General features: G+C 35.4%; 1 protein-coding gene across 1 annotated transcript in view; it reads left to right on the plus strand.

Annotated features, from left to right (window-relative positions):
• The window catches only part of FYB1 (FYN binding protein 1), a 50012-nt gene extending 33473 nt beyond the window's left edge, over positions 1–16539 (plus strand). Inside the window, exons 10-19 of the mRNA XM_037374007.1 lie at positions 2676–2704; positions 3861–3930; positions 4479–4619; positions 5301–5332; positions 6389–6458; positions 7861–7966; positions 8279–8441; positions 12619–12652; positions 13787–13818; positions 13934–16539. Coding sequence (XP_037229904.1) covers positions 2676–2704; positions 3861–3930; positions 4479–4619; positions 5301–5332; positions 6389–6458; positions 7861–7966; positions 8279–8441; positions 12619–12652; positions 13787–13818; positions 13934–13956 — 700 coding nt within the window. The 3' untranslated portion in view covers positions 13957–16539. The remainder of the gene's footprint in view (positions 1–2675; positions 2705–3860; positions 3931–4478; positions 4620–5300; positions 5333–6388; positions 6459–7860; positions 7967–8278; positions 8442–12618; positions 12653–13786; positions 13819–13933) is intronic.
• The last annotated feature ends 1067 nt before the right edge of the window (positions 16540–17606 follow it).

The following is a 17606-nucleotide window of genomic DNA, read 5'->3' on the forward strand; positions in this document are numbered from 1 at the left end:
ATTCAGCATCCATAAGCACTCATAGTCAGGAGGAATCCATACTGTTGGAAGTATTGCAGTCCAAAAGAGAACCAAATGCAAAACATGCAGGATTACAATTCACCTGCAGTAAGTGCAATTCTCTTCTCTCCCTCTCTTTTCTTGTTTTGACTTTTGAAGTCATATACTCCCTTCTCTAACAAGCAAGAACAAAAGACTTTAAAAGCAATGGGAACACTCACTGTACTGGGAAACTCCTGACCACACTCATTGCTCTCATGAGTCTTACTACCTCATGCATTTTAAGCAGAAGGGACTTGTGGAAGCATGACTCTGATGGCCCTTCAGAAAAGAGCATGCCTAATGTGTTTAGTCCTGAAAATAAGGTCTCTAAAACGCCATGAGATTGGTATGAGCTATACTTTTTTGACTTTATCAGAAGCTTCTCCTCTATGGCACAATCCCACATGTATTTGCAGTGCAGTGCTACATTTCAGACTCTGTTTCAATGTGCCATATTTTTCACATCAAATAGATCTGCAGCTAGGGAAGTGCCACTTCCAGCAGCATATCAAACTTGCTGGCATGGAAATATCCTAGTGATCTTGTGACAAGAATCAAGGCTATCACATGACCTAAAATGACGGTGGTACCTCTGTTACCTGACCTCACATAAAAGTCTGTATGTAATGCAACAAACCAGTGCTCATTATATGTCCTGATGTAGAGAAACACCTAGCCCAGGGTTCAAATAAGAGCTCTGCATATGGGTGCAGAGGATTTCAATGTGTGGGACAACCATCTTGAGACACTCAACCATTACACCTGCTTTTACTGCTTCCCAGCACCTTAACTTGAAGGTCTGGCTGGCATAAAGGCAATGCAGCTGGCTGGCTGCTGGGTGCAGCTGATCCTCAGCTGCCAGAACACCCCAGTGAGCTCCAGAAACAGCGCTTGGAAAGATCTGCCTTCAGGGTAGCATTCTTTAAGCAACCAATATAGTTTTGCACCTCATATTTTTCCAGGTTGCTTAATACCAGTTTTCCTCCCTGCACACTGGTCTTACAGCATCGTAAGCTAGCCAGGAGAGTTGCTTTAGTTGTTCTAGGGTTTAGGTCATCTAAGCATTAGTAATTTGTTGCAGAAGTATCTTTGGCCAATCATTTTCATTATGGCAAACATTACAACTACCCATCATAATGCAAGGAATTTAAAAAAATTATTGAATTCAAAAGCAAACAAGAATGTTCACACTGTTGCATACTAAAATAACAGTGCAAGGCACTTTGAGGGATGAATGGCTCAGATTCATTAAACCCTTTAGGCATTTTGACATTTTTACCTTCTCTAGTGATTAATAGCATTCTGTTCAGTACATGAGCATGAATTGTTGGTGGGTCTGACATACAACAACATGTTTTGAAACTACTTTAAGAATGCCATACTAAAAAAAGCCTCTTGACCAAAAAGTATTATCTCATTATCAGTAGTATTTTAAATATTACAAAATTAATGAGTGACTAGGACTGTTGTATTTCAGGATTTTGTGGCACAAGAGTTCAACAAATACCTTGTTTTGATGTGTGAGTTTAAGTAAGGCTCTGACCTGGAAATAATCTCAGTTACTGTGAACCTGGCAGGCTTTTTTCAATTACTGTTAGAATGCTGGACTAATACATAATCCTTGAAATGTTAGAAACATGCTGTTAGAGGTTTAAATCATCACTCAACAAAAGCTAGTTGAGCAATAAATTCATTTTTTTACTGTTTCATCTCAGGAAAATCCCTTCATAAGGGATGGATCTAAAGGGTGTGGATGCACTCTCTAGTGTTCAGTCAAATTATGTTTTTATTCCTATGAAGTCTGACTACGTGACCTCCTGAAATCCCTTCCAACATGAATTATCCTAAGATCCTGAGTCATATTTTGTACTTTAGCTTAAAGATATCAACAGGAATATAAAATATATTTTAAATATAGTAAATCATTGTCACTGTAGACATCAATTTGCATGTCTTTGAAAATGACACTTTATTGGAAATTGCTAACAGTCGCTAACAATTACTGTTAGGACTGAATGTTCTGCTCATATGAAAATACGCGCCTTCATTGGCTTGAAATATCTGCACTGATTGATGCAAACAGAGACTTCGTTTCACAGCTCTACTTATAAAATATTGTCTTTTTTTTACATTAACTGAAGATGGTATTGATAAATTTCTCTCTTATTCCCTTTTGAGTTGCTATGAATCATATTTTAAAATACTGTTTTCTGATTTGGAATTAATTATTTCCAAGGAAAAATAAAAAGAGTGTTTTTTCTTGCCTTACCTGAATCTTCTAAAAGTTAATCTCTCCTCATCAAAGAGCTAGTTCACTTAGGAATTAGATGACACATTTTCATTAGCATTAGGAGAATGCAACTACTATTTGACTGTATGAAAATTGCTGTGAATGTGGTGAAAACAGAGAGAAAAAAAAGAACTGGCACATTTAGCTGTTGCCCATATGGAACACACAAGCACGTGCCTGAGCTTCCAGTGCAGAATTTGTAGTGCTCACCTGACAATACAGACAAGTGTCAAAGTCAAAAGGTTGAGAACTAATAACTACAGAAGTGATGGGTAATCATGGTGTTTTCTTTTTCCAAAGGATGACTGTTTTTCTCTAAAATGTCTCTTATTTGTTTTTCCAGTCAGAGTGGTGGTCAAAGTGGAGCTGGAAGTAAGTTCTACTACATATATGTTTTGGGGGGAGTTCTGTGTAATGCTTACCTTCAAATCCAGACAGCTGCAGCTTCCACCTAATGCAGTAATTATCCATAACCATGCTAAATATTAGCTAACAGGTAACAAACAAAGAAGTATAGTGGCCAAATTAACTTTCTTTCCACCTGTGGGAACGTGGATGAGATAGAAGTTTTGTCTTCAGATACTGTGAATCAGAAGCATGTCAGAAGATGACAAAACTTTAAAATTTTTTGTGTGAAGGTAAATCATCCCACAAACAGCACAGATATAATTGGCAAATATTAACATCAGCAGGAGGTTTTATGCAGGAGAAATCCTGAAACAGCCTGAAACACTACCAATTAAAGCTGCATTTTGCTGACAGGGTTAAGGGGAACTTCAGTTCCAGTGATACTCTGGAGTCATCACCAGTATGACTGCAGCAATTTCACACTGTCAAGAGCACATATTCAAACTCAGTTTCCCCTTTGGTAGCACATATATTTATGTAGCATTCTCTGTTGATCACAAGAGCACAGCTCATCTTCTCATCTTAGAGTTTAGATACTAGTCATGGCAGAAGCATCCCCTGGCAGTGCTGAATGAAGCTGCTGCCAGCTAAGTACAGATTTCAATGATTACACTGACCAGTGGCTAGAATTGGACATGGAAATTGAGCTAACCCTGAAATGATGGAGGTGGGGCTCAAAGGTCAGATCTGACACCAAAATGAGAAGCTTACATTGCAGTTGCCTCTGGCTTCTGTGGATGAACACCAGATGTCACTTTCTGAGAGTGAGAGATCTTCAATCATTACTTGAGCCACACACAAAGTCATCAGTCATCATAATGACTGGGCCAAACGGCTATTTAGAATTTCATTGAATACAGTGTAAATGCATTTGGGTTTAGTATTTGTGCTCTTGTGATTGGCAGTGATACATTGAAATGTTGTGGATGGCATTCCCAACCGGGATAAGTCTAAATCACTGTTTTAATAAATAGGCAGTGCTGGTTTACAGAAAGATTCTATTTGCAAGAATATTGCACAAACTGCACACACATCTGACATACTTAAGAGGCCAGTAATGAATACCCTATTCAGCAGAATTAAATATAAATGCATTAATTCAATGTTTGATCTGTTAAAGACATGTTCCCACCTCCTCCTTCTGATCAAGAAATTTATGATGGGATTGATGATGAAGATGCTGTAACTAGGTATGCTTTTATATCCGTTACATAATTTGCTTCTTTGAGTGTTTCCATTTCAGGTTTTAGTATTTTTGAATTAAGCTTAATAATTAGCAGGTATTAGGATGATCAGCAAGTGGGTATACGTCAAGATGGATTGATGAAGTTAAAAAAAAAAAAAAAAGGGTTTGGTCTTCTGTGGAAGTTTTGTTCTGTAATTAATTTTGGTATGTCAGCAAAAGCAGCTGCAACCATGAAAATCCCCAAATCTCCAGCTAGACTGAATAGCTCTGAAAGCAGATAGCAAATGCTAGCTTTGAGCAACAACATAAAAACAGTAAGTCACTAGGTTAATATCTATACCTATAAATATATCTCAGTATCTACAAATAATCTAACATACGTATTTGTAGTTTAGCGTTTTAGTGTTTAGCATTTATGTAAGTGTCCTCACCTTGTGGTATATACATTGTTGGCATTAATGGCAATTATGTGCATCATTGGAGAATTTAAACTGGATCTTTTAGAATGAATGTTACATTTTACCTTGTGATAATTGCATGCATACTCCAAAGGTCTGTATCGCAGGATGAAGATAAGAATGGTATCTGGTCCTGGGGAATCTTGAAGAAACTAAAGGTCAAAGATGACAAAAAGAAAAGTGTGCGAGAAAAAACAACCAAAGGCAATGGGGCAGAAGATAATGGAAATTTGTTGTAAGAGTCTGCTAGGAAATCACAGTGCACATTAACGAATTCTAATAAAGCATTGATCTCACGCTACTAACGTGTTCTCACAGCAGCCTAATGAATCATGCATCAAATTGCAGCTCAGGATGATACTTCTCTGCAAAAACACTGACCTCCTTTCCTTTCACCTGCATAATATAATTGTTTTCTTAACAAACTGTGTTTGTTATGTAAGTCTGGTAATTAAAATATACTACAATTTTTTTATGCTGAAGAGCACCAAAATAATCCATCATCTTAGTGCCACTCTGATGATGTCATTGGTGATGTCACAGTGATGATCCTCAGTTAAAACATACTTTGTTCACCAGTACAATGTAGCTGAGATAAACTGGTAAGTCTAGTCCCATTAATCCAAATTTTAGGAATAATATGCCAAACCAAAAGATGCAAAGATTGTCTTCTACCCATCTTGCCTAGAGGTTACATCAGCAACTGGTGTTCTACAATCATCCTCTGCCATTCAGCTCTGAACCAGTTTACTTTGATTCAGTTTTAAAAACACATTTAGTCCATGAGTAGTGCTGGTGTTACTGGAGCTTCAGAATGTCTGGAGATTACTTGGAGCCTTTGTGTTGCAAGTTTTTTAAATGATGCAAAAGCCTATTAATGTGATATAAATACTTAATGAGCATCTTTTTTTTCCAGCATGTCTCCTTCAGCAAAGCAGCTTGGAAAAGGTAATTAATAGCCTATTGTTCAGTATCCATATTGATTTCTGATCCTTTTTTCTATAGACATTAAGTGCTAGTCACAAAAGTACATCCAAGGAAGGAAGCAGGATTTCCCATTGCTTACCCAGTTCCAGTAAACAAATTTCAAATATTGTGACTGATTTGGCTACAGACAAGGAGATACATATACATTGCAATCTCTCTAAAAAACAATTTAATGTATTTTTTAGGAAGTCATGATTTTTCTAAGTGAGATTTTCACTAGTTCATTTTATTTGACATTAAGTATGAAGAGGTACACTTGGAAAGAAGCACTTAATGCAAGACTTCAAAAGTAAAAAGAGATGCTTGTTATTTTTATCACTTGCAGTGTCTTTGTAAGATAACATGTACTCATAAATTTCAGCTTAGCCATGGAATAAAAAATCAGTTCTTCCAATTTTTGAGGCTGTTGCCACAACTGAGTTCTAAACCTTTCATCTCCTGCTGTGATTTTTCTAGCCATTGATTTGATGACTTGAAAAAATTGCTTCCTCTCTACAAATAAGCTAAATGTGATTCAAAGTATATTCTTGGGGTAAGAATTCTTTGCACTGCTTTGGCATTGCGAGATGGCCTAAAAACTAACATACATGTGATTCATATCCACTTCTAAGCCATTGACCAGATTGCTATAGAAGTGCCTGAGTGTACATTAAAATCAAACTCCAAAAATATATTTTGATGCAACTCAGTGGGAAACGGACTAATTAAAATGAAAATTAAAGGCTATTGCATTAGCCAACATGTGCTAAAACTTGCTTCAGTTTAAGAAGATTAAAATATCAGTGAATACCTATTATTATTAATAGAGTCTTATTCTGAAAAAGATTGGCTGGTGTTTGTTTTGCACAGTAGACTGTGCAAAACAGAGAACCCACAGTTACTACAGACAGTACATTGCTACAGTACTTGCCATAATTTCTTGTCAACTTAGCTATACTACCATAGATTTAACACAATGTGTTCACTACTCAAGGGTCGCATAACAATTTTCCATTCTTTTAAACAATATTATTTCAGATTGTGGAGACAATTATGTTTACGATGACGTAGATTCTTCAGACTTCCCTCCTCCACCGTCTGAACTCTGGCAAGTTAAAATGGGAATTACTCCACTAATTAGAAATCTGTAATACACTGTAAAGCATTTTCAAAGTATTTACCAGAGGCAGATTGCTATTAATGTTATGGTTTATTTGATGTTGCCAGGTTTTGTAGTTCTTGTAACTGTATTGTTGGAAATGGCTATTGAATGCTCCATGCCTCTATTTCAAATTGGAATAATAGGCTATAGAACAAATAAGCATGCTTTGAATTTCAACAAATTCAGTCCCCGATGGACAAGACATAGAAATGAATGCATGGCCTAAAGGTACGTCATGGTATATTCTCTGTGTGCAGTCCTCTTCCTATCAAAATTTGGGGACTGTTAGGATAAGTACTAGATCTCAGCTGCTGCAGTATTTTTAGAGAAAAGGAGATAGTGCCCTGTGTTGTAAGAATGAACCACATCTGGATGCATAAATTTCTGCCTGGAAAACTTTTATCCCTGGACCAGGAAGTTATGGGTATATCTGGAGCACGGATGTGTTATGAACATAGATGCATCTCTGAAGATGACTTCAATATGTCACATTCTGTTGTCACTAACTCCACTTAAGGGAGGCTGCAGAGTGCACTACAATAATCTAGCCTGAAGCCATTAAAACGGAGAGAACTCTTTGAACTGTGTATCCAAAGGGAAAGACATAGCCCTCCTAACCTAAATCTATGCCAGTTCACACACACTCCCTTACATTCATCATCAGTGAAACTGCCATCCACAACTCCTGCAGAGATCAGGAAGGATCAAAAGGTAGAGTCAGACTTTAAATTCCCAAGTACAGGAAGGGCAGTTTGGGCATGAAACACTTCAGTATTTGTTGCCACAGGTCAAATCTATCAGGAATGTGCAAAAAACAACAGACTTTGAAATGGGTCATGCAATGCAGATTCCTTGGTGTAGCAAGGTCTTCTATGGGCACACAGGACTAACAGTTACTGTACAAAAGGCTAAGTAAGATGTTCCAGCTGCCTCCACAATGGGATGTGTGGTTTTCAGCCTATTGCCCAAAGATACATAAACTTCACTAGAATTGCTCCTTGTCTACAGATTCTAAAATGATGGGTATCGTTTACCTAAACTATTTTTGGTAGAAGTAAAGTTCTCATTGCTGTAGCAGCTAGATACTTTGAGTAATTTTCCATGTTCACTTATGTAATAGACATATTACCATCAGAACTCATTGAAAGAGACAAGTAGGGAAGTGAATCCCAACATTTTATTTCTTCTGAAATCAAATCTTTATTGTATTATCAGGATTAGTTTTGTAGAGCAACAAAAACATATTAAAGACACATGAATGCAAATGCATTTTCACTAAAATTATCACAAACATTGTCAATACCTCAGATCTGTTAATTTTGTTTTTATCTGTAACCTCTTGTTTTAGTTCATCAAAATCTGCAAACCTTGGAAAACATAAATCAGATGGAAAAGATGCAGAAAAGCTTAAAAAGATGGAAAAAGAAGAGAAAGAGTTCAGAAAAAAGTTCAAAGTAAGTTTTGGTCCCATAAAATATAAAGAGTAGAGTATCTGTATGGTGTCCTTTAATTTGTATCTCCTAATTTGTAAATGATCCATTATTTTGCCTTTGAAAGGTGAGGTATCACTACTTGTAAAAATAGTGATCTGAGCCTTTGTAAGTCCAAATGGCAAGCATGGGCACATATTACATAACATAAACAATTATTTGCCTGATCTTCAAAAATTTAGTAATAAATGGGAATATAGTGGTCTAAAAAAATGCATGATCATAAGTTTGACACTGACCTTTTTTAACCAGCATCTCTTTGTTTTATTTTTGCAGTTTGAAGGTGAAATTAAAGTCCTTTATTCTACTACCACAGTTCAGGATTTGCCCCAGAGAAAATGGGGATTTAAAGACTTGCAAATAAAACCAGGGGAGTCTCTTGAAATTATAGAAAGTACAGATGATACCAAGGTCCTGTGTAGGAATGAAGAAGGAAAATGTAAGTTTTCTTATAAAGCTGTAGTACAAATCAAATTGTCAGAGAGCGATTGAGTCAGGATGTGTGAAAACCCCTCTTCCCTCTCATATTAAAGCAGAGGCTAGTACTTGTTTTTTGTCTTGCCTGGTGGTTCACAAGAGGTAGGCTGTTGTTATTTTATTATTGTGGTTTAAGAATGGCTTGCCTTAAAAAAAGTTAAAATCCAATAGACATATATTGAACGTGGAAAAAAAGGACAGCTTAGTTATGTAAAACTTGCTTTGCTGCAACTAGGAGTAGAAGGTTTTGTAGCTTATGTCTCCCTCTATTTGCCAAAAAGAGTATAGGTATGATACTCCACAGAATCTAGTAAAAGTAAAATCCTTGCTGCACCTCTGTGAAGCACTTGCCCATTGATTGCAGTCAAAGGAAAACCTATAACAACATTCTTATTCTGGATTGCCAGAGATGGAGTTTAATCTTTTCAACAGACTGAGGGCGAAACTGTTGAAGGAGCCTTTCCCCCACAGCCTCCAGCTAATCCAAGGCGTATATCCTTGTTGGCATGCCTGCTTGTTTTGGGAGCTGCGTGAGGCCTTTCAGTGTTTCTTTTAAATCCTTGGCAAGGGTGTGCGTTGGCATAATTTTTTGCATTTTTGGAGAAGTCTGGACTATCTACTGTTGGTTTCAATTTCTTCATGTGCTTCTGTTACAATACTTTTCAAATCTAATGAAACCTCATTCTGTGCAGGAACAGACTACATTCAATGCAGCAGCATCCTTACACTTAACTTCATCTTTTACCTCTGACCTATGTAGAAAACAGTCCAATGCCATAAACTTCTGAAGAGGATTCAGTCACACTCGTTTTTTTCCTTTCTGTACTCAACTGCTACAGTCTGGAGTATAGCTTTCTTCCTGGCAGGACTGTAGGGTGAGGGGAGAATTTCTTGCATAACAACACATACATTTTTCAAAATATGGATTGCACTAGTGTAGCCACTTCCCAAAGACCAGCTTTCAATGCTGCATTTTTCTGAATCAAGCTAGTAACAAAGTAGAAAGCAGTTCACATCGGCTGTTTTCCTCACATAGTTTTCAAAGCCTTTCAAATAGTGACAGTAGCTACTGCTTTGCTATGCATAAAAGAGCAAACACACATAAATATCCTCCTTGAAAACCTCTGAATAGATCTCTGTCAATTTTCTCATTAATTAGTGAAGTTTGAATCCTACTTTAGTTAAGTGCATGACAGTTTTTGTTGTTTGCTCTACTTGCTCTAGTTCCTCATATCTTAAAGCTATGATTTTACCTTTTGAAGACCAGATAGACTGAAAATAAACAATTAAAGATGTTTTTGTTACTTTCTTGCACATGAAACCTTCCACTTGATTGTTTACTTAGGAAGCACTTCCATAGCTTCATGCCTCTACTGGAAGTTAAACAAAATTGCAAATTACATTTCAATGTCTTCCCACCTTTTTAAGAAAGGGCTGATGATCTTAGGAACGTATTCTGCTATCACTTATTTCAATTGTTATGAAAATACATGAAATTTCAGAAGTGAAACAAGGAACTCATTCTTATTTACCTTCTCAAATTTCTTCTGACTGTTGCCTTGATCTGACCCATGTACATTTTGAAATACACAAAACTTTCAATGTAGTTTCATAGATTTTAATTAAACATTAGGGTATAAATGGACTTCAGTGCCTGAAAATATAAGTTGTGTCCTCTCCAAGCTTTCTTTACACTGTCAGCGAGCAGCTGGTTTGATACACCACAGCTCTGAGTGGTGCTAAGTAATCAAGATGGAGTGTGCTGACCTGCTGCCTTGTCCCGTATTATGGAATCCACATATATATAAATAAATTAATTAGAAACCAAAAGTTTGGACATGTAATTTTGGATTAGTAAATTCAAAATTTTTGAGATCAGCAGAGGCTGTGTCCCACAAATTTAGGGGCTTTAGGTTCAGAAGAACTAGATTGCGTGTTGCAGCAGTAGAAGGACTATCATGTGCACATTTGGCTTGCAAGCAAGCTGTGTTTGTGTGCCATGACCAAAAGTGAAGAAATTTTGCTTTCATGTATTTCACATGAGAAAACTAAATGAAGAAACAGAGAAGATTAGATTAGCCAAATGATTTTAAGTAATTTCCAGGAGGCTTCAAAAGCCCTAGAAATTATTGTCTGCTTAAAGAGGATTTTTAAAAGGTGAGATCTTTAGCGAAAAATCAATTTCCATGCCTTTATCCCTGATAATAAAGTCTGAGGGAAGAGAACCAGGCTAAGAATATCCTGAATAGACAGAGCTTTCCCTATGCATACTGACTTGCATTCAGCCTGAGGGAATATGCTGATGACTAAAAATCTGCAGCACTAGTTTCTTTGACTATTGAAGTTTGCCTGCAGTTTAACATTTTTACTATGCAAAAGTTATAGCAGAATTTATGTAAGTATCAAATCTTCACAACCTTGAAGAGTTAAATACAGGCAAATTAAGCAAATTTTATCTTACATAGCTGCAATCAAATACTGAATACATAGAACTATTTTTTGATTCATGTAATACTAAGTCTTAAATAGAAGCTAAAGCAGTTTAGCGTCAAATAAAATATTACATGAAATTAATGCTTTTTTAGGCAAGCTTCTGCTCTAGCACAAGACAGAAGTTTTCTTTCAATGTCTTCCCAGAGCAAATGGCTAATATACTTTATATATAGCATGTTCTGGAAAAAAAGTTATTTACATTTGCAGTTTATAGCGATATTTGATATCTACCTATTTCAGGATGGAAATATACCAAGTTAGAATGAATTACACAAATGTTTCTTTATGAAGAAAAGCTGCATATAAGAATTAGTTATTTATTACTATTTGCAGGACTATTTGGGATATTAGCCTTGTCAGATAAAATTTCCAAAACTCCATGTAAGAATCATAGGGCATTTTTGTAATTAAAAGCATTGGCCAGTCAAAGGTTGTGATAATTCAGCAGGTTTTGCAAACAGTACTAGCTCATTGTGTCTAATGTCAGTTTGCAAGGGAAGGCTTCATCTACTAGTAAAGTTAATATCTTGAAAAGGGCAATTTCAATTAGAATAAAAGTAGGGTTTGGATGTAAAAGAGCTTAACACAAAAGATTAGCTTCTTTAGATGGACATTACTGTACATTTAGAAAAAGAAAATATACTTTAATGCCTTGTGTGTCAGAACACTTATATAGTAATTTCAAATATATCATGAGATCACCTTTCTGGTTTAGAACTGTCCTAATTTTGTACCAGCATACTAATGTTTACCTACAAACGCAATTATTTGTATGTATTTCTCTCTGCCTCTATATGTTATACCAATTGGCAAATATTTCAGTAAATATATTTTACCAAAGACAGCAAGTACTTTTTCCAAGAGATTAAATATATTAAAGAAATATATGTGTAGTTTTATCTGATTTCATTAGTAGTGCAACAGAGTAATATAATATTTCACTAGTGAGTAGCTTTTCTAAGGTATTTCTATTCTCTATATAAACAGTTTTATCAATATGATACAGATAATTTTTTTATAACAAATACAGTTAATGATAATTAATTGGTACATACAACTTGAAAGGCATTTTTGTCCCTGTAGGAAACTATACATATTTCTGTTATTTATTATTATAAATACTACTATGTGGTTATTATTATAGCACATTATTGTAGTACAGTTTATGAACTGTACTATATTTTGTGTTAATAGCTGTGGTTTCACACCCCTCTCATGCAACCAGGAAACTCAAATATAAGATGAAAACTTTATCTTGCATGACCTGTGTTACTATTTTCTCCTTTCAGCACTAGTTTTGTACACAATAAAACTACTGCAACAAAACAACAGAAATGACATTATGTGAATATGTAAAGTATATGGCACAGTAGATACATAACTGGTCTTGGAGCTGCTATAGAATTCTGATTCACTAGCTAAAGCACCACATTATACTAAACAAGCAAATAAGAATAATTTAAACTCTAATTGGACAGAGCAAAATTTTCCTTGGGTACATATCCATTGTACATTGTTACCCATCTACTATATCTTTCAGTCTGAAATACCTAAAAGAGAAAGACTGTTTCACTACTGCTAGCAACAGAAGAAATAATGTGAATATTTAAATTTAACTTAAGTACATATATATTTCAATTTTACAGATGGCTACGTTCTGAGAAGCAATTTAGTTGAGAAGTAAGTACAAAGTAATCCTTTTGAAAAATTCATTGTAGCACTCAGTTTTGTTCCAAACCCTTTGTTAAATAGAAGTGAAATGTCATTTTTTTGGTATGTTGTTCTAGACCTGCAAATTGAGTTATTTTATGGAGTTTAGATTTCTCAAGAATTAGGCACGTACATCCATGATGAAAATTTTCCAGGGCCCCATTCCTCATTGTTTAACCATAAACTCTGGTTTAAACCATGAAAAATTACATAAATTAAGCATTATTGGTACTAGAATCTATTGCTGAACTGCATATTAATGTGATTATGTGTACTGATGCCATTTTCAAATGTCTAACAGAAACGGACCATTTTTTCTTTAGGTTTGTTTTTATTTCAGTGTTATTGGGATTGAGCAGATTTGGCTCAGTGTTGCTGCAAATAATTGCACGGAGTTCAGCATTTCGGTTTTATTCCAAAACTTGTTAAGACAAAGCTTTTTCATTTCCTTCAAGGGGCTTTATGTTATAGCCTTAAATATCAAATCAGATGTCACTTTTAGAATGGAGGCCTGCAATTGTATGATTTATATACTTACATATATAAATAGCCTTACTGGCTTCCACGGGCCTGTTCATGTATCTAAGTAACGTATTTTGAAAATTCCTATTCATGAAGCATGTATCATTTATAAACATTACCTAAACTCATTATCTAAAAAGCTGCTCCTCCAAAACCATTACAGCATTGCCAAGTACAGAAACAAATAACAGTTTTAAGGGCATAGTAATATTTTTTACTTATCTTTTCTGGTTTTCATTTAAAAAAAACAGTATATAGTTTTTCATGGTAATATCTCTATGAGTTTGTTAGAACAGCTACTTAAAAACTAAATTTAAAAATCCAACCTTTTAATAAAGCAAGCCTTTCACATTAGAAAGAAGTGCATCCAGCTCTACCTTTCACTGAAAATCCTTTGATCTGACCATCTTGCTCAATGCTGTTCTGTTACCACAAAGGTTGCACTTCCCTAATTAGCAAATTAATTACTTGATAGCATGTCTGCACCACACTGCTATATTATTTTGTATCTGCATGCAAATAGTAATATATATCTGATGTGCCAATTTTTAAATACATTATTTTTATTTTTTTAACTTACAGCGATGGAGAGATTTACGATGATATTGGTGATGGTATGTTGAACATTTCAAACAGTACAATAACTATATTCAACTACATCAAATAACTTTGACCCTGAGTCGAGGTACTATACAATACTAATATTTTTGTATTTTATTTCCATTTCAGATTGCATCTATGATAATGAGTGATGCAGAATTCTATGCAAGAGCCTCATTGAAGATCCAAATCTATTTCAGACTTTCTAATGGTGAAAGCAAGAGAAGTCACTAAAGCTGATCCCAAGTTAATTGGTTACTCTCTTCTAAATGTACAGTTAACCTGTTTTAGGATTTCAGGGTTCTTTCATGCCTTGCTTTCTATGACATCCCTATTGCGATTTATCTGAGCAATTAAAATCCTGAAAACATGAGCTAAAGTTAAGGTTATAATTTTACACTTTCTTTCCACATTTGTGACAGTCCATGTAAAAAATAGTTCTTTGATTAGCTATACCCAAAGAGGTCAGTTCAGGGCTATGAAAGATACTGAGGTCAACAAACCCAGGGAACAGGTTTTACTCTGGTTCTGGTCTACTAGGCACCAGAGACTGCCACTCCAGGGAGGACAGTATCCTGAAAAGAAATGCTTCCTTTGGTGATAACATCCTGTTGTGAAAACAGAAAATCAAAAGTGAGCATCACAGAAGGCAGTATATAGCTGACCTGCCATTCTAACTGCAATAGCGTTAGCTACACTGACATGTACCATTACTGCTGAAGTTTCTTTTCCTGTGTTAAACTGATGGTAGAATACCAGTCTCTAAAATTTATTTGACCATTTTGTAAAGTACTTTTTGAACAGTATTAATAGTATGATAGTAATAGTGTTGTAAGTGTTACATACAGCACTCACAGATACAAACCGCAGAACAGTCTATAGTATAGTGTTGTTCAGAACATTTAGGTTAAGATTTAGTTTTCATTTAGTTTGAAGATTTCTCATTTTTGTCACTAGTAATTTAGGCATTAAAATGAACCCACAAACTAATGATAAACTGGTTGGAAAAGACTTCTAGACTAAACGTATATGAATATTTATCAGACCATTTTGAGAATATCTTTTTCTTCTAAGTAATATATTTTACATTAGACTTGGCTAAATGGGAGTATAGAAATTAAACATTTCTGTGCTTATCCATTGTAGAAACAACTTTCATTCCTAAGGATAAGTGATGATGCTCTTCTCTGAGTGAGCAAGTAGCAAATCGAAGTACAATGAATGGATGAATCAAAATAATAAAAATATCACTTTGAACTTGCATAGGAGGACTCACTGGAAATCAAAAGATATTTACAGTGAACTCCTAATAAAGAGGGTGAACATGTGCAGAAAATGGAACATGTATTTGTAATGCTTTTGCTGTACTGCAAGATAATCAAAAACCTGTAACAACCAACGTGGTTGGATCAGTGCAAGTAACTCTTCTTGATAATCAAGTCTTCTATAATCCTCAAGGTATAAGTAAGGTACACCATGCAAGCCAGTGCAGTGCAGCAAGCTAACGAGTTTAACTTACAAACAAAAAATTTTTTACTGTCTTGAAGTCAGTGAGTTTTGGTCTTACCTTCAGCGGAGCTGACATTTCACCTTAGACAAGCTCCTTCTATTGGTGGTTCAAAATACAGTAAAACTGCAAGGAGTGGTGCATTGCTATGGGGATATCAAATATAAAATTAACTGTAGAACTAATGGCCTATAAGCTATTTTATACTGTATTTAAAATCACCAATAATACACTGAAAAGCTATATGCAGACCTGGGTTTTCTGTTCTATATTTGCTATTCAACCAGCATCCAGGCATACAAATAGAATTTTATGTGTAAGCATCAGCACCGAACTTTAAAATATGATCTTGTATATTAAGTATAATGAATGTGGCTTGACTATTTGGCTGTATTGCTGCTGGTGGTTTACTCATTTTTCAGGAGCATTCGAAGAGGGTACCTGCATCAAATTAGTGATATGCCAAAGAAGTGAGAGGAACACAGGCATTTAGAAATATACAACCATTTGTCATTAAACAAAAAGACAAACAGTTTTACGTTTTACACAGTTAAATCTCAAAAAAAGTCTGTGTTAAATTCTAACCTATATGCCCAGTCTTGTTTTAGTTTCAACTGATAGCAGAACTTCATGTGTTATAGTAAGGCAAAGGAACTTTCCTTTTGAATGTAGTTTATCTTGTATTAAAGGACTGCAGTAGAAAACACAAACCTCTTTTGTCTCCCTGAAAAAGATGTTAATTTTATTCTTTATGAGATTTTTCAGTTATACATTCTTAATAGCTTTTCCATATTCTTAGCCTTAATGTGTTGTAGGTACTGTATTTCCTTACTGATTATGCTGACTGAATTGGTTGTATGATGCATTAAATCAACAAAAGAAATAATCATAAGATACTTTAAGCTAAAAATCAAATATAATGTGATTGCTACTGTAAGGTACTGCACACTGAAAAATTACTGGTATCGTATATTCTTTCTTTTCATTATTTTACCAGTGCTGTTCACTGCCTCCATTTATTTCTTCTAAATAAAAGTGTGCTTTCTGACAAGAAATATGAGTGAACTATTTTCCGCTAAAGTAGAACAAATGTAGCTGAAAAATAACTTCCCAAAATTATCACTGAGCAGCTGACAGAGTGAAAATCAACTTTATTATTGCTGCAAAGGCAGGAGAAATATAGTGTGGCATTTTTTTGTTGGTAATTACTATCCAGAAAAAAAAAAAAGTAAGCAGAAAATCTTCCAGGCAGGAAAATCTGTTCTTAGGAAATTTAATAAAGTTAGTATTTTTGAGGGTTTCTTGCCTCTAATTTATTCTATTATCTTTTAAAAGCCATAAAAAAGGAAAAGGAAAGCTGTTCTCTCTCTTGATATTTTTCCCATTCCAAACTCGGTCTATAATCCTAGTGTATTTAGCTGTGCCTGCTAAAACATTCAGTAGTGAAAATACAAAATATTGACATAAAGATTAGAGTTCAGCATCAACACCCCCGTTAAGGTAAACAGAGCTGGTTTCCATCTGTGTTGTACTTCTATGCTGTCCCAGTACACAGGCTAAGCAAAACCAAAGCTGTGAGAACAAAAATTGATTTCTCTAATTCAGGAGCTTTAGAGCATTTCGCTGCTGTTACTGCAGGCTCCGGACTGCAGGAATGCAGCTGATCTCCCAGGCATTCCTGTGTAAGAGGTTTATATTCTCAATCCACATAATTTCAGGTCCTTTGGCTACGCCTCCTATGGTGGTAACAAAACCCTCCTCTATTTGGGATCTTATTGCATAATCCACTTCAACTGTGAAGATCAGCGCTTTAGTAAGGGGAAGCAAATTCAGTGGAGGAACCTAGATTCACTGTGTGAATTAGATTACCCATTACTACTACATTATTTCATGACAGACACAGGGTAAGCATGTGTGTGTTTATAATTTATGTCAAATAAGACAGCTTCTGAGGAAATTAATGAACCTGTAAAAGGATATCTTTATATCTTTCATACAGCAGCCTCAGACCATCCTACATGGAAAGGCTTTTGCGTGTAGCTTCACCACGGACCAAAGCACTCAAATGCAAGGATGTACAAGAAATTAGTTTGTATTTGCACAGCCTCTGTTTTGCCTCCTTGTGTGAATACGTATTTAACCATGAGTGCAGTCTATAATTTCACAATGGCTCAGTATTTTTCTTCACAGGATCCCCACCTCATTTAGTGCGTGGGCTGGGTAAGAGTTAACAGAAAAGGTAGTTGTTCAGCCCTGCCCATTCAGTTTCTGGCCACTCGTTTATTTAGGGCAAAT

The sequence above is a fragment of the Falco rusticolus genome, chromosome Z (genome assembly GCF_015220075.1).
Source record: "Falco rusticolus isolate bFalRus1 chromosome Z, bFalRus1.pri, whole genome shotgun sequence".
Classification (NCBI taxonomy): domain Eukaryota; kingdom Metazoa; phylum Chordata; class Aves; order Falconiformes; family Falconidae; genus Falco; species Falco rusticolus.